The sequence below is a fragment of the Thalassophryne amazonica genome, chromosome 14, assembly GCF_902500255.1.
Source record: "Thalassophryne amazonica chromosome 14, fThaAma1.1, whole genome shotgun sequence".
Lineage (NCBI taxonomy): Eukaryota > Metazoa > Chordata > Actinopteri > Batrachoidiformes > Batrachoididae > Thalassophryne > Thalassophryne amazonica.
In genome coordinates this window covers 85,346,332-85,374,059 of record NC_047116.1, presented here as the reverse complement: position 1 = coordinate 85,374,059, position 27,728 = coordinate 85,346,332, and the positions used below count along the sequence as shown (strand labels likewise).

The window sequence follows — 27,728 nt, the reverse complement described above, 5'->3', positions numbered from 1 at the left end:
TACAAAAACAAAGTCTTCTTTATTACAGTAAAACAAATTGTACATGTTCAGGTATCAGATGACATGGATGAACTGATAAAACTCTTTTATATATAAAACCATTCCACTGTGAAAACACAATGAAGGTGTGCTTTTCACACCTTCAAAGAAATTATTACTAAACACTGCTTTTTAGAGGTTTTTGTTTTCTTAAAAACAACATAACTCACTGTTTTCTACAACTAAGTAAGTCCTTAAGTTATACAGCCAGCCATCTTAGCCGATATACAAATCAGTTCAATGGCCCCCCCCAGCAGCTCAACAAACAGACCAAACTTTTGAGAAAATTTCTAAATAGTAGTCAGGATTCTTAACAGACTGAACACTTTATAGACTGCATCTTAAACATTAATCCTATTCACTCAGTTTTTGTAACTGCATCCCTCCCACCCCACACCCAATATACACACACATTTGAGGAAAGGGGTGTTACAGATGCTCCTGGTTGTTTGATTATTTATAGCCCCTGACAACAGCAGGACTCTGTATAAGAGCAGTCAGTACGATATTTTTGTTTGAATTAAAGCTGAACGTCTACACTTTAAGCACATCTTGATTGTTCCATTTTAACTGTACTGTGATGGCATATAGAGACAAACAAAGTCTAAATACTTATGGACCTGCCTATGCAAACTGTCTGTGTAATCTATAACAACATTCCAGTCAATAGCGTCTGCAGTACATTTACAAATTCTTCATTAAAGAGGCGCTATGCAATATTTTTCCCTTAATTTTACATTTTGGGACTAATTGCACCACCAAGCATCTTGTAACAAAAAACCAGCCTTGCAATTTTGGAGGGGGGGGGGGGGGGGTTGTCATTGGAGGAAGCAAGCAAGAGAGAAAGACCATGTGACAGAGCGAGGTGTCACACACAGGTCAACCTCAATTGGTCTTCCGTGGAATAGCAAGAGCTAAAAGATAGAGGCATGCAAAACAGATTCAGACATAGTGTTCTTGTTGTTACACTTCTAAGTATATCGAAGTAAATTCTCAGTTCTGTCATTCCTCTATATTGTTGCTTTCTTGACATGGTTCATGGATCGCGTTCATTGGCTCCATTATAAACAAATGCACATGGTCAGCGAGGAAAGAATGGAAGGGGGAGGGCACACAGTGCATTTTTACAACAGTTTTGTGACATATGTACTCCTGAACTGTAGGAGAAGCTCTGTAGAGAAAAATGTGACCAAAAAACACAATGATGAAACATTAAAAAAAAATGACCAGAGTTGCATAGTTCCTCTTTAACATTAATTGCAAAAATCGTACAAGATGATGTCCAAATTATATTGCCTTCAAGATTTTTTAAATTAACTTATTCATAATTATTAACTTTCTTGTTTTTGAAGAGAACTGACACAGCTTTTACAGTGTCATTCCAAAAGGCTAAATACTTTTAGAAAAATACTACTCCCTGAAAGAGTTCTTTTTAAACATAAAGCATTTCACCAACTGAAGCATTTTAAGAAAATATGTTCAGCTGATGTCCCACAAATGTTTATCTCTCATGACAGATGACAGCATTTTGGGAGGAACTCAATATCTTTGTAAAGAGCCAAAATAATGGCACTCCCCTCACCCACCCCCCTAAGAAAAACATTATCCTTTCATTTTCACTTTCTTATCAGTGTCTAATCTTGCAGATACATCATGTGAACACCTGATGTCCTCTCAGCGGGTAACGCATTCATACAAGTCATGTTACCATTCCTTCAAATAAAATTGTGAAACTGAGCAAATTATGCACAATTTTTTAAAAAAGGGTCACTGATATATATCTTTCCATATGTGAGATAACTAGTGTATTCTCTGCTGACATGTAAAAGATATTAAGCATTAGCAGATAAGGAGAGTTAATAACTGATCCTGTGTCTGTGTTTGGCACAACCGAGCCAAAGACCGATAGCGTGGCGCTAATCCTTTCTCCAGGTAAGTAGAGATAAACTGCACCAAAAGGAGAAGAAACTCCACACATTCTTCAGCTCAGCTCCGTTCAGTCTATAAAGTAGTCTAGCATCGCCTCAAGATCACAGCTGGGCAAAGAAAGTCAGTCAAACATACTGTCTCGTCCAAACAGCAAAACGAAAAGCACCAGGCGGCGCACTGGGAAGACAACTCGTGTGCTGCGTGTGATTGCCATCATCCACATCCTCCAGTCCTGATCAATGCTGCGTAGGTATGACAGCTGCTGAGCCGCTGCCGGCTCCAGGCTGCAGGCCCCAGAATGTCACTGTGAGCAGAGTCCTGATGGGACCACGACATCCCTCAGTCCTGATGGGTCTTTTCCTGATTGATTTTATATTCATACTGGAAAAGAAAAAAAAAACAACACAAACACCAATAGAGGGACAGCCTTCTTAACCTTCATGGCCATTTTCCCCCCATTTACAGGGGATCACATTCCTTCATCTAATTTAAAATGTTTGCTTTAGCAACATGACACTCTTTTTGGAAAATCAGCTGTACTGAAATAATTCCATTTGCTTACCAAGGCTAGCTGCCGCCCGATGTTTCCCATAGTTATCACCCCGGCAAAGAAGATGCAAGGTAACCAGGATCTAATGTAAAGGAAATCGGGAGAAGTATACCTGAAGAGAGAAGACGCACATAAGTACAAATGTGACAAGAATGCTCCGAGAGCACAATATCCCCCGCTGGCAAATACTGCTTTGGTACAAGTGCTTGTTATATTCTGATAACATTTCAAGGAGTTTCTCAAATTCCTCCAAAAATGGGAGAGAAGCTAATTACAGAATGCAGGAACCAACTCATGAAACTGACAGCGTACAGGGCCCATATCCACGAAGCAGCCTAAGGCTAAAAATAGCTCCTAGTGGCATTATTCTAAGAAAAATCTTAGACATTTCTTAGAATCTTCCCTTGGTAAGATGAAAGTTGTCCACAAAGCACCTTAGGCCTTAAGAGAGCTCCTATGGTTCCAAACTGCTAAGAGGAGGGAGGAGGACTTTAAGGATCCTAAGAGTGTCTTACGCAGAGAAGATGGTGGAACAAACAGAGGAAGCAGAGATATTCTCCATATGTAGGATGACAGTGAGTCAGTAACACACTACCCGCTTGATCTATGTAATTATTCATTCATGTTCTACCCAATTAAGGGTAGCGGGGGGCTGGAACCTATCCCAGCAGTCATAGAGCGCGAGGCGGGGTACACCCAGGACAGGACGCCAGTCTGTCGCAGGGCCACAAATAGACAAACAAACACAGACACACCCACACACACACACACCTACCTACAGACAATTTTAAAGAGTCCAATCCACCTAACCCGCATGTGGGAGGAAACCAGAGCACCCGAGGAAACCCACACAAACACGGGGAGAACATGCAAACTCCACACAGAATGGCCACGGGAATTGAACCCACGGCCTTCTCGCTGTGAGGCAACAGTGCTAACCACTAAGTCACCGTGCTGCCCTCTATGTAATTATTTTATGTTAATTTACTGTCTTAATGTATTTATATATTGTTTAGGTTCTTGTTATCACATACACACTATTAATAATCATTATTTTATTATTATCAGTATTATTAATATTGTTGTTTTTACTTCTATTTTGTCATTTGATTTTTAAGTGGACCACAATGCAAATAAGTGTTTTCACTTTCTTGTGTCAAGCATGTATTAACATATTTACAATTACATTATGTACTTACAATCGATATACTAAATACACTCACGCATGCACGGTTTTAATAAAAATATTCAGCATATCAGTGACGTACATGCAAACATTTTCAAGCTGTGCAACAATATATTTAATTTTGCTGAGATTCATCATCATGACATTAAATCATTTTCATAATTACATATTTCTTAATAGATTTCAGGTTATATAATCGGTTGATTTCATGGTCCATTCATGACCAAGAGCACACAGCACATTTGTTTATTATTATTATTTCTCCTCCCGTTTCTGTGACAACCAATCACAGCTCTTACAGGACCACGTCATACCTAGCAACGAGGTCAACCCGGCCTCCTTACTAAGATAGGAGTTTCTGTCAACTCCTTGCCCAGAGTTGCTCTCAGACACCTCTTGAATCTCTCTTAGACTAGGATTTCTTGCCAGGAAATTTTAGGCTAAGTTAGGAGCTCTTTGAGAGGATTTTGAGTTGCTTCGCAGATACAGGCTCTGGTTTATCAATCAGGGGCCATAACTCTGGTAAAATGGGCCCAACTGGAACAATATGAAAATATGCGTATTACCAACCTATAACAAGGACTTGTATCAAGTTTCACAAAATTCCTCCTAAAAGTGTGAGAGGACTTTATTTCAGAACACTTTTACCCTTTTTGGGACAGAAAGACAGACAGAGAGATGAGCGAATGGACAGATGGCCAGTGGGGGATAAAAACTATACACATGAACTTTCCTTCCTGTTGAATTTCTGTCTAATCGGTGCACGTCTGACATTGATGTCTAACACGGAATCCTGTTATATTAACCTGCAAACATCCAGTGTTTTATTCAGCAAACCTAACAGCAGCAGCCAGCGGACTTTGAGATTCCCAAGGACACATTTTTATGCACCCTTTCAACATAACACATTTCTGCAAAACAAAAGCATATCTAGACAATGTAAAGTCCCTGAAACAGAACAGGCAAGAAGACCGTAGTTAAAACGGTCCTATGTGCCTAATCACATGACTCAAAAAACAAAAAGGTTAGTCAGCCAAGGCTAGTTGAAGACACTGTACATGCCTGTGTTAATGCAGTGATTTTGACCGATAAACCAACAAACAGTCTTTAATATTCTTAAGGTTATGTTTCATCCTGTGTGAACCACTTTTAATCCCTAATGTCAGTCAGAAAGACCAGTATTCATTTCAGGCACTGTGAGACTTGATGGAACAATGAATTCAGATGAGAGTTCTTAAATTTCATCATTATCCAGTGCACCAGTGGTAGCACAAGTTACTGCAATTGCTCATGTGTCTGTACACAAAATAATTTGTAGACAGGTGATCAGATTTTCAATAAACTTAGTAGTAATATTCCATGGTGAGTGTCTTAAGGCGATTAACCTTGGGGGTAGACTGGTCAATGGTCAAGGAGAATGAAGTCAAAATTTAAGATAAACACATTTTCCAGGATATCCCCAAAACCAGTATAGCTAGAAAGATGATGCAAAGCTTAAATCAATCAGTAAGGTATTTGTAGTCAAATGGTATAAGTCACATTGTGATAACATCACAATGTCATCATGAAATCATGTTGTGTGAAAATCACATTTTACATATCTTCACGACCAATTGGGGTAGAGAGGTAATCCAAAGTTCCTTCCAGACAGCCAAGCATTTGTCAAGCAAGATCATGACAACCTGTAGCTTTCCAACTTTTTTTTTTTTTTAAATACAGTTTGAGTCACATTGCGCCTGTGTAGACTTAACTGATTTCAACTAGCTTTGACTGAACCTACTGAAACACTCCGTTGTAGACCAGGAGTTGGGTCACCAGAGTTGCCAGCAAAGCGATGGTGACTCCCAGGCCGAAGCCACTGCGAGAACGGTCAAAGGTCCACCAGAGGCCAATAGAGAGTGCGGCCAGCGTCAGAGACAGCTGGATGTTATTGGCAAAGTCCACTTTCTGACAAAGGTAAAGTCAAGGACTGAGGCAGTCAGTGTTGAACAGCTGAGAAACTATTTTACAGAGCTGTGATGTAATGCAGCGGAGGACAAGCCAACAAAATCTCTCTCTAGTTATTACAATGTATGACACTAAATTTAGCACTGAAACTCCATTACCTGTTTCCATGATAGATACACACACATACATGTATGTATATGTATATATATATATATATATATATGGCAAAATTAGCATGTGGGAAAAAAAAAACTCAGTACTGGTCATTTTCTGGACAGTATAAAGAACGATTTCAGACTCAGAGAACAATAGATTTATCTTAAAGGATACAGCGCTGGCGTGGTTGATACCCACAAACACAGCCACACATCGCATCACGCTGGACCATTCCCGCTTGAACTTATGTGGCTCACCCAGACGGCTGTCGATGCATGGGTACAAGAGCCCAATCATTGCTGAGGGGATGAGGAGGAAAAAAAAAAAAAACAATAAGAGAAGCAGCAAACAGCAGAGCTGTTTGCATCCAGTTTTCACTGCTGCAACAACAAAACCCCAACATGTTCAGTGGTATGGTTTGGCTAAAAATGGAATAGTCAACAAACATACAAATGCCACTCTTTTACTGTTCCACAGACATGCCTTGTATATATATATATATATATATATATATATATATATATATATATACATACATACATACACATACGAGTATATATACACACACACACACACACACATATGGGTGATTCTTTAACTACGGGCACTATTGGCCTTGTAAATGTAATTTCCACCACACCATTGCCTTACAATATAAAGCACCTTGGGGCAACTGTTTGTTGTGATTTGGCGCTATATACATGTGCTCTGATGTCACTGTTTAACTCCATAGAAACTACCCAAACAATCTTTCATACAAACTGTTTAAAGGGACATTACAGTGTTGTGGTGGAAATTACGGCAATAGTGTGGGACAACTACATTTTGTTTAAAAAAAAAAAAAATAATAACAGTTGTATGACATTGAATACCCCAATTATGTTTTGATTATTTTACTGATATTTTATTCAGAGATATTTCAAAACATTAGAAAAAACGTTTCTTTACCATTCATTTTTATCACTGAAGATCAAAAGTCTGGGTGTGGGACAAGCACAAAACGGCAATATTTGCATATAATGATGCTGAAAAAAGGTGAAAAAGTCATCATAGACTACTAGAACAAATTTCTTAACACTTTCATTGTAAAGATAACTATAAAAGTGTGAAATTTCCCCTTTTTTGTTTTTCATACAATATGGTGTCACAGAACAGTTCAAAATTTGTGCTTGGATGTCACGGTTTTTACACACACACACATACATATATATATATCTATACACACACACACACAAGGTCTATTAGAAAAGTATCCGACCTTATTATTTTTTTCAAAAACCATATGGATTTGAATCACGTGTGAATGCGTCAGACAAGCTTGAACCCTCGTGCGCATGCGTGAGTTTTTCCACGCCTGTCGGTTGCGTCATTCACCTGTGAGCAGGCTTTGAGTGAGGAGTGGTCCACCCCCTCGGCGGATTTTCATTGTCAGGAAATGGCGCAATGATTTGGGCTTTTTTTCCCATCAGAATTTTTTCAGAAACTGTTAGAGCCTGGCAGCTGGAAACCATTCGAAAAATGTATCTGGCTTTCGGTGAAAATTTTACGGGCTTCACAGAGAATAAGGACTGTTACTACAGCTTTAAGGACGGCTTTAAGGACACTCGGCGCGCCGCGCTCCGTGCCGCCATCAAGAGCCACAAACCACCGGGTCATTTCTAAACGGATGGCTCTGTGGAGCCGGGACCGTCGTGTGCACTTTCTCTGGTTATCACAAGAGCTGGACATCAACCATTTTCCGGCAGATTTCACTTTTAACAAGAGATTTTGTCATGGAAAGCCAAGCGGAGGCTTCGCGCATCACGATGGATTCGCTACTGGAGTGAGACAAAACCACCTCCATTTTGGTCTCACAGGACGGCTTTGAGATGGTGTTCAGACAGCTGTCGGTGGTTTTGCCATCGAGTGATTATCCGAGAAATTGTGGATGTGCCTGGACATGCCAGAACATGTCCCGTGAGGCTTCATCACGGCATTGCTGTGCGCCATGCAGCACCGCCGCGACGTGCGAAGCCTCCGCTCCTCTTTCCATGACAAAAACTCCTGTAACAGTGGAATGTGCCGTTCATTTCCAAACTGGACACTGTGTTTTATCCGGGACGTCGTCTGACTAGCACAGGAATTGTGAAAAGACGTGGACATCAGCACTTTTTCGGCACATTGAGACAGACGTGTGGAGGAATTCTGCGCATCAAAATTTGTGCTTGGATGTCACGGTTTGGTACAAGTTTGTTTTTTACATACAGTATCTTGAATCAGTGAGCAGCATTAGAGCTGCTATCAGACACTAACACAAAGTGCAAATGTTAAACGTTCAGGAATTGGATGTTTTTCTCTGTTTGATTTAGACACAGCAGGCTGTGGGCTATGTGGCCACGCCTCTTCCTGAAAGGGAAGAAAGACCCCGCCTTCCATCATACTGTGCAGGGTCGTACCATGTATTCTGCGTGTAGTTCTGCGATATATATGAGAGAGAGAGAGATGCTACATATCACCTTTTTGCACTTTGAGTTGCAAAACAATGTTACAAAGCACTTTGTAGCGCTTGTTCATTACGTTTTGATAACAGAAATGCAGTCATGTCCATAAATATTTGGACAGTGTAATCTTTTCTGTAGGTTTGCCTGTGTACAGCACGACAATGGAGTTGAAATTAAACAATCAAGATGCCAAATGTGTTTGTATGGTAGCTTGTTTTCATTCAAGGACTGTCAATTGTACCATAGTAACCACTTACAAATTACAGCCATTTACAGCACTGTGGACACTTTCCCCAATCACAGCTTTTTCAAAGTTGTCTGGGTGTCTTGATCACTTTCCTCACTAGCCTCTTTCACACACAGTCCTCCAGTGACTTGGACATGTTCATGCGATGATTTGTATCAACAATAATCAATCAATTAACAATAATCAGTAATAATAATTATCATATTATTAATATGGGATCTGATCATGGAGGAACTGCGCATAAAAATGATTGCAATTCCTAAATGATTAATGTGATATTTTGTTAAACTCCTGAATCAAGGCTGAAAGAATCAAGGACGCCTGGTTGGTTCATTTCAACTCCATTGTGGTGGCATACAGAAGCAAAATGACTAATATCGGAACATTCTCTGAAAATTTATGGATTTGGGGTTTATACAATAAATTACAATAAACACACATTTACCATATTTCACAAATCACAATATTTTCCACAACAATAGCAATATGACTTTTTCTTCAAAATGTGCAACCCTACATTCAACCTTTTTTTTTTTTTTTTTTTTTTTTTAACTCAGTTCCCAAATACATATTAAATACAAAAAAAATGCAGTGCCACATGGCAACAATAAAAAAAATTCACTTATTCAGCCTAAGGTAACTTCAAAACATTATAATTTCTGCACTGTCAACAAAATGCAGCAGCACTTCCACTGGAGGGGCGCTGCAGAGTGACAGCAACAAGTAGAAATGACAAACTCCTGCAGGAGCAGCAGGGTGTCTTGGGAAGAAGGTAGCTGCAGGCTGCTGTGCTTCGTGCTGAGCCACAAGGGAGCAGCGAGTGCCACGTTGCATTTCCCTCCACAGCTGAAAACTCGGGACAATTTTTCAATAATGCCAGGCAGAGTGATGTGTGCAGCGTTATACTGCTAAAACAGCTCGCACATACCACAAACGGCGTTACACACAATTGCACAACAGCATACAATATTATGTATAATCCAATTTTCCTTTCTGTAATTTAGACGTGTTTAATTCAGCAAAATAAAATAAAAAACACTTCACTTATTAAAGCATTAATCCTCTATACTATAATTCTGTAAGGCTCAAATTTGTGTTTCTGTTGTATGGTTGTTAGCTAGTTAGTCTTTCTGCCAAAAAACTCAAAAACCAAAGAGTGGCATTTTCTTCATGCTACCTTTAAAATTACATGAAGATGTGCAGCACGTTTTCTCAGCAAAACTGCAACTACGAGGTCTGTCCAAAAAGTAACGAACCTTTTTATTTTTTTCAAAAAACCATATGGATTTGAATCACGTGGGATTGCATCAGCCAAGCTTGAACCTTCGTGCGCATGCGTGAGTTTTTTCACACCTGTCGGTTGCGTCATTCGCCTGTGGGCAGGCTTTGAGTGAGCACTGGTCACCCCCCTCGTCGGATTTTCATTGTCAGGGAAATGTCTGAATGATCTGGAGCTTTGCTGCATCAAATTTTTCCAGAAACTGTGAGAGACAGCCAGGTGGACACCATTCGCTAAATTCAGATGGCTTTCAGGGACGATTTTATGGGGATCATACAGATTGAGGAGTGTTACAGCCGGTTTAAAGACCGCCCACAGCGGCTGAGAGCGCGCCGCGTTCTGAGCGGCGATCGACAGGCTGAAACGACCAGATCATTTCCAAAGTGAAGGCTGTGTTGATCCGGGACGTCGTCTGACTACCAGAGAAATGGCAGAAGACATGGACATCAAGACTTTTTCGGCACATTCCACTGTTACAGGAGTTTTTGTCATGGAAAAAGGAGCGGAGGAATGCGCCACCGTGAACCGCCACCAGAACATGTCCTGTGAGGCTTCATCACGGCGTTGCTTTGCGCCATGCGGCTCCGTCCTGACGCGCGAATTCCTGTGGTTTTGTCCCGCGCCATTCGCGGCTCTGTGGCTTGTATATATACAAGCCTGCTCACAGGTGAATGACGCAACCGACAGGCGTGAAAAAACTCACGCATGCGCACGAAGGTTCAAGCTTGGCTGATGCAATCACACGTGATTCAAATCCATATGGTTTTTGAAAAAAATAAAAAGGTCGGATACTTTTCTCACAGACCTCGTATATTCTAAAATTTTGCAAAATTTCATATCACTATTACAGGAAAACAATAAATATTATTTAAGGCCTACAGAAATGTTGGACTCCATTTAAATTATGTATGCAACAATAGTCAAAGCAGTGGAAACATGCTTATTTGTTTTGATAAGTCACTCGCGTTTCATCTCATTTCCAGACTGTGTCACTCTAGTTCCATGCTCTGTGCACGAGGCATGGCCACACCCCTCAGTCTGCTGTCTGTGTCTGAGGAGAAAAAACGAAATGCGAGTCGGGCAGTTAAAGCGAGTGAACGGATTATTCCAATCATAATATTTGACATCATAAATGGAATTGGTTAATTTAACCTTTTTCTTCAGAAACATGAACCTAAAAGTGAAAATGTACTGATATACGTTTGTGTTGAATCACTGTCGCAGGATGAGATCAGTGCATATTTGCATTTACACAGAAAACACCACCAACTTCTAAATTGACATTTTATATGAATTAGTGTAAATTTTCACAGATGAGATGTCCTCCGAATAGTGACACTGTGTACAATAATTTCAAATGTGTACAGAATGAGGTTTGATCAGATGCCGTCATTTGCGCAAAAATGAAAGAACCTGAAAATAGACAAAGTATTGAAGGGAGTCTAGCTCCACATGTTGTGTGCCATAAACAAAAAAACTGCACAGTAAATTAATCCCAATGCAAAGGACAAGAGATGTATTTTTTTGTTGTTGTTGTTGCAACATTACTCAGAAAATAATCAGCCAAATTTGACAAAAAACTTGGAAACACTTGGTCTGGCCTGAACATGGAGACTATTACGTTTCGGGTGTGGATCTGCAACAAAAAAGTGTGAGATATTAACACCATGCACCACCACTAGAACCTCCTCTACCTCATTTCATAACTCTGCTTTCATCTCATCTTTCCTGACATTTCATTAAAGACTAAATTAAAGTGGCTTAAGGAATGTGGACACATGGCTCTCGACATGCAGAGTACCTGAGGCTGTGCTGCAGCAGGGCGCCACCCACCAGGCAGATGAGAAGATACTGCTGATGACATCTGGGGGAAAGAGAGTAACGTTTCTCTGCACTTGAAGTAAGTTTAGCACCAAGGCCAGAAAGACGCCCACGGAGAACAGCATGGCCCCTCTGATGACCAGGTTGGTGGTTCTACAAACACAAAGAATCAGAACACTGATCAAATACAAACACCCAAATTCACCTGAAAAATCTCCATGACAAAAAAAAAAAAAAAGAATTCAATGGCAATGCAGCAAGTCACAGAATATCTAAAACTGCATGAAGCTAAATTTTAGTTTAAATAAATGCCTCCTAGAATGCTGTAATGGCGTTTATTTTATGTATCCAAGGCTAAATTATTCCCCAAATCTAATGTTACTTATGTAGTTGGACACTGACAAGGTTTGTAATTTTGCCTCTGTACACCGCCACGATGGAGCTGAAATGAAACAAGCTGAGCTTGTAGTGTCGACTTTCATCTTTAATTCAAGGGGCTTAATAAAATATCACAGTGACTATTTAGAAAATACAGACATTTTATGTACAGTCCATTTTCAAAGGCCATAAATAAATGAACAAACTAAATGTAAGGGTTATTTATAATACAAACCATCATTTTTACAGCCAGTTTTCTTTAGACAAGACAGAGGATGGACACATGGACATGTCTAAGTCCCTGAATCGGTCTTGGACTTCATTTACATCACTCATTAAGAAACACAAACAGTACAATACTGTCTGTAAAATCTGTCTGGAGTATGAAGTTCTCAAAAACTGAGGGACAGTGAAAGGAGATGAGGAACAAGGTTCTTGCGGGTCCTTAAAAAGCAATGAATTTCTTTACCTAATAATAAGGCCTTAATCCTTAGTTCCTTGGTATTGAAACAGCTTTAATCATGATTTTATTCATGTTTTCTTCTTTCTTTGCAATTAAAATATCACAACAGAGACCAGTATCTTGTTTATAGTGATATATATATGATTCAATAATGATTCTGAGGTTTCTGCGATTGATTGAGTGATTCTGCAATCTGATAATTAAATGATTAATGAAGAATCGTGATTAATAAAAAGGATTTCTTTTCTCCCACTGTGTGACTACTTGGTACTCTTCAAATCAAAGTACGTATTTGTAGTGATCCATGATTAATTTATTTCCCATATATTCTTTAATAGCTCAGTCATATTTACACCCGTGTGTTTCTCATTCACAGATTCTAAATTCTAAAAGCCAGGGAGGCTGTTGCCCCCATTACACCTGCTAAAACCTCCTGCATAAGTGTGGATTCAGACGGATTTGTGTTTGGACTATCACCACTAAAGCAAAAAAAGATCAGACTCTTACTAAACAGTACCATATGTTTGTATTTCTTAGTGATCAATGTATCCATCCTCTGACTTGTCTCAAGAAAACAAAATAAATAAATAAAAACAGCCAACATGATCCTGAATGGTTAAAGGCGACATATTTGTTAAACCTCTTGAGTTAAAGCTGAAAATGTAAACTATAAGTGCACACTGATCGTTTCCCTTCATCTCCACTGTGGTGGGCTAGAGGAGATTACAACCGCTGTGTCACTGACTCAGACTTAAGTGGTTTATATTCTCCAAACTATTTCCCACACTAGTTGAAGAAATGACAGGCACTGTAAATATAATTCTTTACCAATAGTTGTCATTTTAGCATTTACACTATTGTGTAAATACACCTTTGAATTAAATCTGAACTATGAGGTGAAAAGTTCTGATTTAATTTGCAGCAGTTGGGCGATAATTTCAAACACTGCTGTCAAGATTTCTGCTGGTTGATGAAGCTCTCTTCCAAATATTTGACAATGTGAAAATTCCCTTGAATGGTGTGTCACTTTGGGGAATTTTCTCTCAGCAAACATGCAATTCAGTAACATGCCCTATTTGGGGCTAAATTCACCGTCCTAATTTAAAATTCTACAAGAAACAACTGTGACCAGTGCTTACATAAATCATAGAAAACCATCAGCATTGAAATCTATCAGAAACTGAAGGAGGAGCATTTTTGGTGAATTTCACTGTTTTCACCACAAAGACTCAATATTTTCCCCAAAATTCTCTGAGGAAGAACTGTGAACAGTGCTTAGAGGAATCAATCAAAATGACTGGAAGAGCTGAAGGCAAAGAAGCATTCTGAGTGAATTTCAGTTTTCACCACAAAATAAGTCTGTATTTTGCCTAAAATTTTAACTTTCTGAATTCTACGAGGAAAAAATAAAATTGTGAGCGGTGCTAAGATGAACCAAACAAACCATCAGAATCAAAATCCATCAAGACCTGAAGGAGAATAAGCACCTGAATTGTTCATTGGGCCAAAACAAAGTCACAATCCAAATACCTATGTGCATACATAAGTATTTTGAAAATCCCAGTTATGTACAAGGGGTGAGTGAAACATTTTGAGTGTGACCCAGAAAAAGTAGGGCGTGGTTCTCCATACATTCTGAGAAACTAACATTTCTCTTGAGAATGTGTGATGGTGTGATGCATTGGGTGCAATGCTGCAGACACAATATTTCAGTGAAGTGTGTCAGACTGGCAAAATGAACAAAGCTCAGTATCTCACGAAAAAGGGAATGTCTCGGAAGGAGATCCATGAGGACATGGTGATGACATTAGGGGAGGATGTTCTGGTTTATGCTATAGTTAAAGAGTGGACAGCTGAATTGAAGAGGGGCAGAACACGTTTCAAAGATGGAGCAAGTTCAGGAAGACCAAGACCTGCCACCTCAACTGATATGATCCAGAAGATCCATGATATGGTCCTCTCTGACAGAAGAGTAAGCATCACATAGCCATTACTGTAGGCATTCACCAGGAGAGACTTTACTCGGTTTTGATGGAAGAACCGGTAATGACAAAAACTTTCAGCACAGTAGGTCCCAAGGCTTCTCACGGCCGATCAGAAGTACACAAGGTTCCAGATGTCCAGGGAGAAATTTTGGCTTTTTGAGGCAGATCCAGATAACTTCATGCAACTTTTCATGAAAATGGACGAGATCTGGGTCCATCACTTTGAACCAGAGTCCAAACAACAGTCAAAGCAATGGAAACATGGGTTCTGCCCTGCTGAGGAAAGCCAAAGCTGTCTCAGCTACTGAAAAGGTCATGGCCTCTGTCTTCTGGGATGCTGAGGACATCATAATGGTGGACTATCTCCAGAAGGGACAAACTATCAATGGGGCCTATTGTGCTTCCCTTCTGTGACAGCTACATGAGAAAATAAAGTAGAAGTGGTGTGGAACACTCTGATGAGTTCTGTTTCACCAGGACAATGCTCCAGTCCACACGTCAGTCATCGCAATGGCTGCCATTCATGAATGTGGCTTCAAACTTGTTCCGCACCCACCTTATTCCCATTTCCAAACATGGAAAGAACATCTTGCTGGGAGCATTATATACTGATAATGATGTCATATCTGCAGTGTATGACTTCCATGAGCTGCAGAATAAGACCTTCTATGATAACAATATTAAGGTACTGCAGCAATGCTGAAAAAAAACTGTGTGGACTTACATGGGGATTATGTTGAAAAATAAAGCATTACATTAATTCAGCTGTGGATTCTTCTTGGTTGGGCTCAGAACTTTTCAGTCACACCTCATATATACACTTGTAGAAATAAACCAGAAGAACTTGACTGTGTGAGGCCCTGTGCAAACACTACAACTATCTCAGCTGCATAATAATTGAGAAATCAAGTACAGAATGTCTGTGGTGAGCACAGTGTCTCAGTCAATTTGTACTGGTAATGGCTACAACCGACTACAACCCACAACGGGACAAACAGAAGTAGATAACATATTAATGAATATGTGGAGATGGTTACACTTTTGTCACATTCTTTGGACAGCACTGCCATAGCAACACAGCTCATTCATCATCCACCTATACCCAATCCCAATTAATCTGAAAACCCAATTTGGAAAAATGTTACTCTTGCTGAAGAGTCCAAAGCAAATGAAAGCCAGAAGCTGTGTGATATCTGTGGTAATACAGTGACTGAATAACACAGAGACCAATAGTCAGATGGAATAAATTTTATAGTAGTTGGCTAATGTGCTGCAGATGCATAACTAACCTGTTGGTAATTATCGAGATATAGGGGCCCGGGGAATGATGTGATATCTGCTTGGACCCCAACAACCGCTGCTGGTCTCTGGTCACTGCGCTGTCACTCATAGCCGCCAGTGTTAAAGACATTCAAAACACTTGAACATTGAAATATGCCACACTGTATGATGTTTTATCCAATGATGAGCTTGATGTCCTCTGAAGTCATCCCAGGACAGCTGAAAAACAAAAGGCAAAAAACTGCCAAACTCTGCAAAAAAACAACACCCCAAAATTTTAATTATTAAAATAAATAAATAGATTTAAAATCTATCTACAAACTAAGCAAACTCCCTTATTGTAAATCAACTCATCGGTGCAACGATTATGATACTTAAGACTTTTGCAAGTTGCTCCATTGAAACTGAGGCAGCTCCAGAGAGAAAATAATACATTCCAGTAAATTACGTCTGGACACAGAGAGAGCCTTCCGTCCACACTCTGCCTTCATGTTATGGTTATTTTTGTCAGTTATCTGAAAGCTTACGCACAAGAACTCATGGTGACACTGAAGACAGCAATGATGATTTTGATGATTGATGAGATTTTTATATATAAAAATCTAATACTGCATGAAGCAGTATTAGACCGTGTTGACATACGGTCTTGAGTGTATATACCAGGGTAAAACCGTAATGAATCAGCTCAAGGTTACTCAGGCAAAATTTCTTAAATCTGCTTTAGGTGTTAAGTCATATTGTAAAAATGTTCCACTACTTCAGGCTCTAAACATAGATCGGGTTCACACTTATGTTGAGATGCAACAGCTTTCTCTGTTTAAGTCTATGTTTTTGTCATCTTCATGTACTCATGTTTTATGTAAATATCTTCTCACTCGCGTTTTTAAAGGTGAAACTTTAGTCAAAAGAATTTAGTCTCTGCTGTTATTCAAACATGTAATAAGTACAACATATCGCTGGCCAGATATCTCTGTGAGAACTCGTACAAAGGTGTATGTAAACGTACGTTACGTTTGAGAACAGTGTGGTATCTTTGACAGTGTCAAGTATTTTTTGTTTACTAGTCACAATATATCAATGGTCAATAATCTTTTGTCTCCATTCTAGTCCAGATCATCTCTATTTTGTTATTATCATGTTGTTGTTTTGTAATGCTTTATCATGTGTTTTATGTCTCCATTGGAGGTTTAATAAAATCATATCATATCATAAGCTTGTTGTAAAGTATTTACTGGCCTCACAGAGCACCTCCATCTGCATGGCTACCTATGCCATCATCTCTTTTGCAGTAGAAACATTATTAAAACTCTTCAACCATCACCATGTTTGATATCGTCAGAAACACCCTCTAGTGACAATGCCTTCTAATGTACAAGAAGTCTGTGGGGTATAAAGCCTTCTCCTACCGTGGTCCGACTCTGTGGAACGATCTACCTGCTGTTATTAGGCAGTCTGACACGGTGGACTGAAGACCAACTTTTTTAGACTGTCTTATCATTAATTTAATCTGTTTGTGTTTGCTTTGTAATTTCTTTTTATTCTACTGTGTTTTATCTTTTTATTGTGCTTTTCTTGCTTTTAACTTTGATTTTAGATTAATTTGTGTTGTGAATTGTGTGAGGCGTCTTGGGGCGACTTTGTCGTGAGTTGGCGCTATATAAATTAATAAATTGAAATTAATAAATTAATGTAACAGATTTTTTTTTTTATTCAACACCCATGCCAAAAATAAAGGATGTATAAAAGTATGTGGGCACTGCATTTAAAATGCATGGATTCATTTATATAGTATATAAATGGAGAATCAATGAACTTTAAGCGGAAATACAAAGCCTTTGCTTAATTCTTCAGGTATTTTTTGGGTGCATTTTATTGTGCTCTTAAAAGCAAAAAAGCACTACTTCTTCAGGTAGGTGCTTAAATACAGCCAGAGGTTCCCATTTAGCCGCAAATTATGACAATTAGTCAATCAGAAGCTTTTATAAGCAATTACATTGATTTCTGGAATCTTCTGCAGTTTAAATGGGTATTCATCTTGGTGTACAGCAATGGTTCCCAAACTTTTTTTTGCAGCCCACCCCCGCCTGAGGAATTTATTTTCATCATTGTAATTTATACAAAATTACAACTTCTTACTGAACAACATAAAGTGGGGAAAATCACCTTTACAGAGGAATTATTAAAAATGACATGCATCACGAATCTTAATTCATTTTTAACTTTATTTCTCACAAATGTGTCCATGTTCTGTTAGCAGCATCATCAGTGTTGCCAGATACAGCTGATGGTTTTCAGCCCAAAAGCTGTTCAAAAACCACCAAGACACACACACAAAACTATACAACTACAAAAATGTTATTTAATACGAGGTCTGTGAGAAAAGTAACGGACCTTATTATTTTTTTCAAAAACTATATGGATTTGAATCAGGTGTGATTACATCAGACATGCTTGAACCCTCGTGGGCATGCAAGAGTTTTTTCATGCCTGTCGGTTACGTCATTCGCCTGTGGGGAGTCTTTGAGTGAGGAGTCGCCCACTCTCTCGTCGATTTTTTTCATTGTTTAGGAATGGTTCAGAGACTGCTGCTTTGTTTGATAAAAAATTTTTCAAAAACTGTAAGGCACAACTGAGTGGACACCATTCAATAAATTCAGCTGGTTTTCGGTGAAAATTTTAACAGCTGATGAGAGATTTTGGTCTGTTAGTGTCGCTTTAAGGACGGCCCACGGCGCCTGACAGCAATCTGCGCTCCGAGGCGGCGTTGTCTCGCTGTTTCAAGCTGAAAACTTCCTAATTTCAGGCTCTGTGGACCCAAGACGTCGTGAGATAACAGAGAACTTTCAGAAGAATTCGGGATCAGGAGTTTATCCAGACATTCCACTGTTAAAGGAGATTTTGTAATGAAAGAACGTGCAGGCAGATTCGCATGTTGGGCCGGACCCGACTGCCTGGGGGTCGCCACAGGAAAAACACCTCCGTTGGAAACCTTAACGGACAAGTTGGAACATGCCCAGCTGTTAAACTATTTCTCAGATACTCACTTGTTGAAAGCCATCAAAAGCCGCCTGAATTTTACAAATGGTTTTCAACACGGAGGTGTTTTTCCTGTGGCGCGAACGTCCGCACGTTCTTTCATTACAAAATCTCCTTTAACAGCGGAATGTCCGGGTAAACTCCTGATGCTGACCTCTTCTGACACTTCTCTGTTCTCTTGACGACGACCTGGGTGAACAGAGCCTTAAATTAGGATGTTTTCAGCTCGAAACAGCCAGACGGATGCCACCTCCGACCGCGCTGCGCCGATCCGCTTTGTGGGCTGTCCTTAAAGCGAAAGAAACTCCACAATCTCTCATCAGCCGTTAAACTTTTCACCGAAAACCAGCTGAATTTCTTGAATAGTGTCCACACGGATATCCCTCACAGGTCCTGAAAAAATTTGATAAAGCAACGCACGTTGTCTCCCTGCAGCTTCTCAGACAAAGAGATTCCGACGGGAGGGGGAGTCCACACCTCACTCAAAGTCTGCCCACAGGCGAATGACGTCACCGACAGGCATGACAAAACTCACGCATGCGCACGAGGGTTCAAGCTTGTCTGACGTAAAAACATATAAATCAAATCCATTTATTTTTTGAAAAAAATAAAAAGGACCGCTTTTTTTTTAAATCACAGACCTCGTATACAACCCCTGGCAATAATTATGGAATCACCGGCCTCGGAGGATGTTCATTCAGTTGTTTAATTTTGTAGAAAAAAAGCAGATCACAGACATGACACAAAACTAAAGTAATTTCAAATGGCAACTTTCTGGCTTTAAGAAACACTATAAGAAATCAGGAAAAAAAAAATTGTGGCAGTCAGTAACGGCTACTTTTTTAGACCAAGCAGAGGGAAAAAAATATGGAATCACTCAATTCTGAGGAAAAAATTATGGAATCATGAAAAACAAAAGAACGCTCCAACACATCACTAGTATTTTGTTGCACCACCTCTGGCTTTTATAACAGCTTGCAGTCTCTGAGGCATGGACTTAATGAGTGACAAACAGTACTCTTCATCAATCTGGCTCCAACTTTCTCTGATTGCTGTTGCCAGATCAGCTTTGCAGGTTGGAGCCTTGTCATGGACCATTTTCTTCAACTTCCACCAAAGATTTTCAATTGGATTAAGATCCGGACTATTTGCAGGCCATGACATTGACCCTATGTGTCTTTTTGCAAGGAATGTTTTCACAGTTTTTGCTCTATGGCAAGATGCATTATCATCTTGAAAAATGATTTCATCATCCCCAAACATCCTTTCAATTGATGGGATAAGAAAAGTGTCCAACATATCAACGTAAACTTGTGCATTTATTGATGATGTAATGACAGCCATCTCCCCAGTGCCTTTACCTGACATGCAGCCCCATATCATCAATGACTGGAAATTTACATGTTCTCTTCAGGCAGTCATCTTTATAAATCTCATTGGAACGGCACCAAACAAAAGTTCCAGCATCATCACCTTGCCCAATGCAGATTCGAGATTCATCACTGAATATGACTTTCATCCAGTCATCCACAGTCCACGATTGCTTTTCCTTAGCCTATTGTAACCTTGTTTTTTTTCTGTTTAGGTGTTAATGATGGCTTTCGTTTAGCTTTTCTGTATGTAAATCCCATTTCCTTTAGGCGGTTTCTTACAGTTCGGTCACAGACGTTGACTCCAGTTTCCTCCCATTCGTTCCTCATTTGTTTTGTTGTGCATTTTCGATTTTTGAGACATATTGCTTTAAGTTTTCTGTCTTGACGCTTTGATGTCTTCCTTGGTCTACCAGTATATTTGCCTTTAGCAACCTTCCCATGTTGTTTGTATTTGGTCCAGAGTTTAGACACAGCTGACTGTGAACAACCAACATCTTTTGCAACATTGCGTGATGATTTACCCTCTTTTAAGAGTTCGATAATCCTCTCCTTTGTTTCAATTGACATCTCTCGTGTTGGAGCCATGATTCATGTCAGTCCACTTGGTGCAACAGCTCTCCAAGGTGTGATCACTCCTTTTTAGAAGCAGACTAACGAGCAGATCTGATTTGATGCAGGTGTTAGTTTTGGGGATGAAAATTTACAGGGTGATTCCATAATTTATTCCTCAGAATTGAGTGAGTCCATATTTTTTTTCCCTTTGCTTGGTCTAAAAAAGTAACCGTTACTGACTGCCACAATTTTTTTCTTGATTTCTTATAGTGTTTCTTAAAGCCAGAAAGTTGCCATTTGAAATTACTTTAGTTTTGTGTCATGTCTGTGATCTGCTTTTTTTCTACAAAATTAAACAACTGAATGAACAGCCTCCGAGGCCGGTGATTCCATAATTATTGCCAGGGGTTGTAAAAATATTTTATGTATAATATTTTAACAACAGTAAATATAAATATTTTAAATGTACTGTTTGCTTAGAAGAATAAGAAGTAGTAAGTTTTATGTAGGCCCTGAGGCCCACTGTTGCTGGTGCCTAGCTCCAGATTCTGTAGCATTAAGCAGATGATAGTCTACGACGCCCCCTGGTCGGGAAGCCAGTCCAACGCAGGTTACTTACCCAGCCAATGCTGATACCCATTTTACAGGTGGATGACTGCATGATGAATTAATTCTGGCCCTGCACCCCAAGGCACTGGATGACCCTCTGTCTGTAGTGTAAATGCTTGAGTGGTCACCTCAACAATGCACTTTGTTTTTAATGTTGCATGGACTGCCTACTTTCTATTTCTTCAGCTTTGTAAAACCCTTGTAACTGTTAGAATGGCCTAAGCAGTGGTTCACCCCTCTGAGTCTGGTCTGATTGAGGTTTCTTCCTCAATATCATCAGAGGGAGTTTTTCCTTACCACTGTCACTTGTGTGCTTGCTCTAGGGGTTGGGAACGTTAGACCTTAATTGTGTGAAGCACCTTGAAGCAGCTTTGTTGTGATTTGGTGCTATATAAAAATAAATAAACTGATTTGAAATTGGTGGACTGAGACAATGCAGATTAAGTGTCTTGTCCAAGGACACAGACAAGTAGCATGAGCAGGATTCAAACCCAGGTCTACATATTGGCAGACTAGCTCCATATCCAACAACCTAAGTCTAGTTTATGCAACTATGGTAACTGCCAATCTGAGTGAAAGTAGTGTGACATATGCTGCTTGGTTGTTGGTTATATAGTTATTGACCACAAAGTTCATGTTTAAACTGTAAAACATCAAGCCTCAAATACATTTCTCGGTCATAAGGGTTTGATAATAAAATGTAAAATATTAAGAGCCATGTTTTATGTATAAATAAGCAGATATATTGGTATCGTAATTTTTTTTTACTCCCCAATATCGGTACCATATTGCCCCCCCCCCCCCCCCCCCAAAAAAAATCCATCCTTTCGGCTGTACTCAGAATGGGTACTTACTCATTATGTGAAACTGGGAATCAAACCCAGGTCTACACCCAATTCTTTATTCCACTGAGCTACCTGCTCAGAAACTATATAAAGTTATGTCTGGGAGCATGCCCTAGTTCCACACTTCCACACCACCAAAATCTAAACACCATGGAACCATCTTGGGTCCCTGATGGCAACACCCAGGCAGACAGCCATTCCATCCCCACTTCTCTAAAATAGTTATCTACTGTATCTGAATCGTGGGTGCTCCCTTGGCCTTCTCCAGCCACTGGACCATGCACAGGTTTTCTATGCATGGCCAAAATGTCGAAACTGATACTCCCTTCCAATGCAGGTGATACTCCTCATCTTAGGCTCCCTAATTAACCACTCATTTGATATTAAGTCATTCCGGCAGTACCCGAGGATCCTCCGAAGAGACCTAGTACCAAAGACATCAAGTCCTTTACTTGAGTCATTGGTTAGTGTCCAAGTCTCACAACCATACAGTGAGGCAGGTAGTACCAGGAATCTCAAGACTTGGACCTTTGTTCTACTGTAAATATATGCCAAACACTTATGTCCAGTAACCTCATGACTACCATATTTTCAGGAGTATAAGTTGTGCCTTTTTCTGTGTTATGAGTGCATTAATTTGGGATGTTTGTGCATTGTTGTATATTTTTTTTTTACTGGCATTTCTTCTTTTATTATTGGAGTTTATTTTGTTTAGTGCTTTATTCTTGGGAAACTTTTATATAAATAGTCATTATAATTCCGATTATTAATAACAAACCTGTGAATTTTTGGTATACAAGGCGCACTGGTGTGTAAATCGCAGGGCCTCCTAAACCAGTTAAAAAAAAAAAAAAACTGACTTTTTCAAACATTCTTTCACTTCTTGCGAGAGGTGTGTAGTCTTACACACCTCTCTGCAGCTTCTCTGCCCCTGCCATCCCCTCACTACCCCATCCCCGTAGAGACGGTGCCTGCTCCCAGACCACCAATAACCAGCAAAAATCTATTTAAGCATAAAAATTCAAAAAGAAAAAATAATACAGCACCTTCAACTGCACCACAGACTAAAACAGTTAAATGTGGTCTATTAAACATCAGATCTCTCTCTTCTAAGTCCCTGTTAGTAAAGGATATAATTGATCAACATATTGATTTATTCTGCCTTACAGAAACCTGGTTACAGCAGGATGAATATGTTAGTTTAAATGAGTCAACACCCCACGAGTCACACTAACTGCCAGAACGCTCGTAGCACGGGCCGAGGCGGAGGATTAGCAGCAATCTTCCACTCCAGCTTATTAATTAATCAAAAACCCAGACAGAGCTGTAATTCATTTGAAAACTTGTCTCTTAGTCTTGTCCATCCAAATTGGAAGCCCCAAAAACCAGTTTTAGTTGTTGTTATCTATCGTCCACCTGGTCGTTACTGTGAGTTTCTCTGTGAATTTTCTGACCTTTTGTCTGTCTTAGTGCTTAGCTCAGATAAGAGAATTATAGTGGGCGATTTTAACATCCACATAGATGCTGAGAATGACAGCCTCAACACTGCATTTAATCTATTGTTAGACTCGATTGGCTTTGCTCAAAATGTAAATGAGTCCACCCACCACTTTAATCATACCTTAGATCTTGTTCTGACTTATGGTATGGAAATTGAAGACTTAACAGTATTCCCTGAAAACCCCCTTCTGTCTGATCATTTCTTAATAACATTTACATTTACTCTGATGGACTACCCAGCAGTGAGGAATAAGTTTCATTACAGTAGAAGTCTTTCAGAAAGCGCTGTAACTAGGTTTAAGGATATGATTCCTTCTTTATGTTCTCCAATGCCATATACCAACACAGGACAGAGTAGCTTCCTAAACTCTGTGAGTGAGATAGATTATCTCGTCAATAGTTTTATATCCTCACTGAGGACAACTTTGGATGCTGTAGCTCCTCTGAAAAAGAGAGCCTTAAATCAGAAGTGCCTGTCTCCGTGGTATAACTCACAAACTCGCAGCTTAAAGCAGATAACCCGTAAGTTGGAGAGGAAATAGCGTCTCACTAATTTAGAAGATCTTCACTTAGCCTGGAAAAAGAGTCTGTTGCTCTATAAAAAAGCCCTCCGTAAAGCTAGGACATCTTACTACTCATCACACATTGAAGAAAATAAGAACAACCCCAGGTTTCTTTTCAGCACTGTAGCCAGGCTGACAAAGAGTCAGAGCTCTATTGAGCCGAGTATTCCTTTAACTTTAACTAGTAATGAATTCATGACTTTCTTTGCTAATAAAATTTTAACTATTAGAAAAAAATTACTCATAACCATCCCAAAGACATATCGTTCTCTTTGGCTGCTTTCAGTGATGCCGGTATTTGGTTAGACTCTTTCTCTCCGATTGTTCTGTCTGAGTTATTTTCATTAATTACTTCCTCCAAACCATCAACATGTCTATTAGACCCCATTCCTACCAGGCTGCTCAAGGAAGCCCTACCATTAATTAATGCTTCGATCTTAAATATGATCAATCTGTCTTTATTAGTTGGCTATGTACCACAGTTTCTGTGTAGGCTCTCAGTTGTCCAGGTGGTTTCCATAGTAGAGAAGCTTGAATCTTCGACAAGCAACCCAGTCCAGTCGAAGATTCAAGCTTCTCTACTATGTACCACAGGCTTTTAAGGTGGGCAGTAATTAAACCATTACTTAAAAAGCCATCACTTGACCCAGCTATCTTAGCTAATTATAGGCCAATCTCCAACCTTCCTTTTCTCTCAAAAATTTTTGAAAGGGTAGTTGTAAAACAGCTAACTGATCATCTGCAGAGGAATGGTCTATTTGAAGAGTTTCAGCCAGGGTTTAGAATTCATCATAGTACAGAAACAGCATTAGTGAAGGTTACAAATGATCTTCTTATGGCCTCAGACAGTGGACTCATCTCTGTGCTTGTTATGTTAGACCTCAGTGCTGCTTTTGATACTGTTGACCATAAAATTTTATTACAGAGATTAGAGCATGCCATAGGTATTAAAGGCACTGCGCTGCAGTGGTTTGAATCATTTATCTAATAGATTACAATTTGTTCATGTAAATGGGAATCTTCTTCACAGACTAAGGTTAATTATGGAGTTCCACAAGGTTCTGTGCTAGGACCAATTTTATTCACTTTATACATGCTTCCCTTAGGCAGTATTATTAGACAGCATTGCTTAAATTTTCATTGTTACGCAGATGATACTCAGCTTTATCTATCCATGAAGCCAGAGGACACACTCCAATTAGCTAAACTGCAGGAATGTCTTACAGACATAAAGACATGGATGACCTCTAATTTCCTGCTTTTAAACTCAGATAAAACTGAAGTTACTGTACTTGGCCCCACAAATCTTAGAAACATGGTGTCTAACCAGATCCTTACTCTGGATGGCATTACCCTGACCTCTAGTAATACTGTGAGAAATCTTGGAGTCATTTTTGATCAGGATATGTCATTCAATGCGCATATTAAACAAATATGTAGGACTGCTTTTTTGCATTTGCGCAATATCTCTAAAATTAGAAAGGTCTTATCTCAGAGTGATGCTGAAAAACTAATTCATGCATTTATTTCCTCTAGGCTGGACTATTGTAATTCATTATTATCAGGTTGTCCTAAAAGTTCCCTGAAAAGCCTTCAGTTAATTCAAAATGCTGCAGCTAGAGTACTGACAGGGACTAGAAGGAGAGAGCATATTTCACCCATATTGGCCTCTCTTCATTGGCTTCCTGTTAATTCCAGAATAGAATTTAAAATTATTCTTCTTACTTATAAGGTTTTTGAATAATCAGGTCCCATCTTATCTTAGGGACCTCATAGTACCATATCACCCCAATAGAGCGCTTCGCTCTCAGACTGCAGGCTTACTTGTAGTTCCTAGGGTTTGTAAGAGTAGAATGGGAGGCAGAGCCTTCAGCTTTCAGGCTCCTCTCCTGTGGAACCAGCTCCCAATTCGGATCAGGGAGACAGACACCCTCTCTACTTTTAAGATTAGGCTTAAAACTTTCCTTTTTGCTAAAGCTTATAGTTAGGGCTGGATCAGGTGACCCTGAACCATCCCTTAGTTATGCTGCTATAGACTTAGACTGCTGGGAGGTTCCCATGATGCACTGAGTGTTTCTTTCTCTTTTTGCTCTGTATGCACCACTCTGCATTTAATCATTAGTGATTGATCTCTGCTCTCTTCCACAGCATGTCTTTTTCCTGGCTCTCTCCCTCAGCCCCAACCAGTCCCAGCAGAAGACTGCCCCTCCCTGAGCCTGGTTCTGCTGGAGGATTCTTCCTGTTAAAAGGGAGTTTTTCCTTCCCACTGTCGCCAAGTGCTTGCTCACAGGGGGTCGTTTTGACCGTTGGGGTTTTCCGTAATTATTGTATGGCTTTGCCTTACAATATAAAGCGCCTTGGGGCAACTGTTTGTTGTGATTTGGCGCTATATAAATAAAATTGATTTGATTTGAATTGATTCTTTTACTTAATGTAAGGTATTCTTACCTTGTATGGCAGCGGTTTGTCTATTCACAAATTTACTCAAGAGGCATTTACCTAAGCATCAGAACCCATTGAAAGTAGGATACTGGATTTAATTCAATTTTAATTAATTCACTATGTACAACATAAAATGAGGGCATTTGAGATTTGAACTCTCAAAAGTTTTGTGACCCTCTAGGAGCCATGAATAAAAACAGATTATATTTTGATGTTGAATCGGTGTAGAATCGATTACATTTTTTAACATGGTTAAATGAAGCATTTTCATTATGTTTAGCAAACATTAATTCACTGAGATTAACCTGTTGCTCACACAGTCACCAACAACACGTTTGGTGCATATCTGTGTATGAATGTCTATCTGTTGTAGTGCGGATTAATAGGGTGATGTTAAACAAATACATTCGAATTCAATAAAAAAAAAAAAAAACGGATGACAATAAATATTTTACTTATCACTTGGTTATGTCAACATCGTGGATAAATGATTGACTACCCACGTAAAAGCCATTCAGTGCTATCAAGAATTAGACGTGGTAAAAAATAAATAAATAAATAAAAAAGATAAAATATGAACATCATCACAGGAACGAGCCATGATTGATGATTTGATCATTTTTATTAATCTGGAATTCAAATTCGTTTCGGTCAGCTAGCTAAACAGCTAACTAAATACGGTTGTCATTGTCACTAAAAGCTATTTGTGTGACTGTCAGATTCAGGACAACGATAAAATCTTACCTTATATGAAGAGACGCATTCCACAGTCAGCAGTCTGTATTTTATGTGACATTTAAATGATCTCCGCCTGCTGCTAAACGAGACAAAACAAAACGTCACAGCCGCTTCCCGATGACGTCATGGTCACGCGACGTGCTCGTGCTCGTGCTCTGCTCACGCAGAGCAAACATAAACAAAGGTCTTTTTCGTGTTTTATTTATTAATTAACTGGAGAATAATTTAATTAGCAGTTTCCACTTTTGGTGTATGTAGACAACAAAAGTTTAACAGTGACGTCATGGTGATTCTCTTTTGAGCATTTGTGTTAAGTTTCGTCTCGTACT

At 39.4% G+C, this 27,728-nt stretch overlaps 1 protein-coding gene across 1 annotated transcript; it reads right to left on the bottom strand.

Annotated features, from left to right (window-relative positions):
* insig2 (insulin induced gene 2) lies at positions 1 to 27,534 on the bottom strand. Its single transcript, XM_034186596.1, has 7 exons — positions 27,406 to 27,534; positions 15,750 to 15,960; positions 11,615 to 11,787; positions 5,982 to 6,106; positions 5,485 to 5,651; positions 2,531 to 2,630; positions 1 to 2,349 (listed from the first exon to the last, which is right to left on the bottom strand). Exons 2-7 carry the CDS (start codon positions 15,869 to 15,871, stop codon positions 2,308 to 2,310), a joined length of 729 nt encoding a protein of 242 aa, XP_034042487.1. The 5' UTR covers positions 15,872 to 15,960; positions 27,406 to 27,534; the 3' UTR covers positions 1 to 2,307.
* Positions 27,535 to 27,728: the final 194 nt, after the last annotated feature.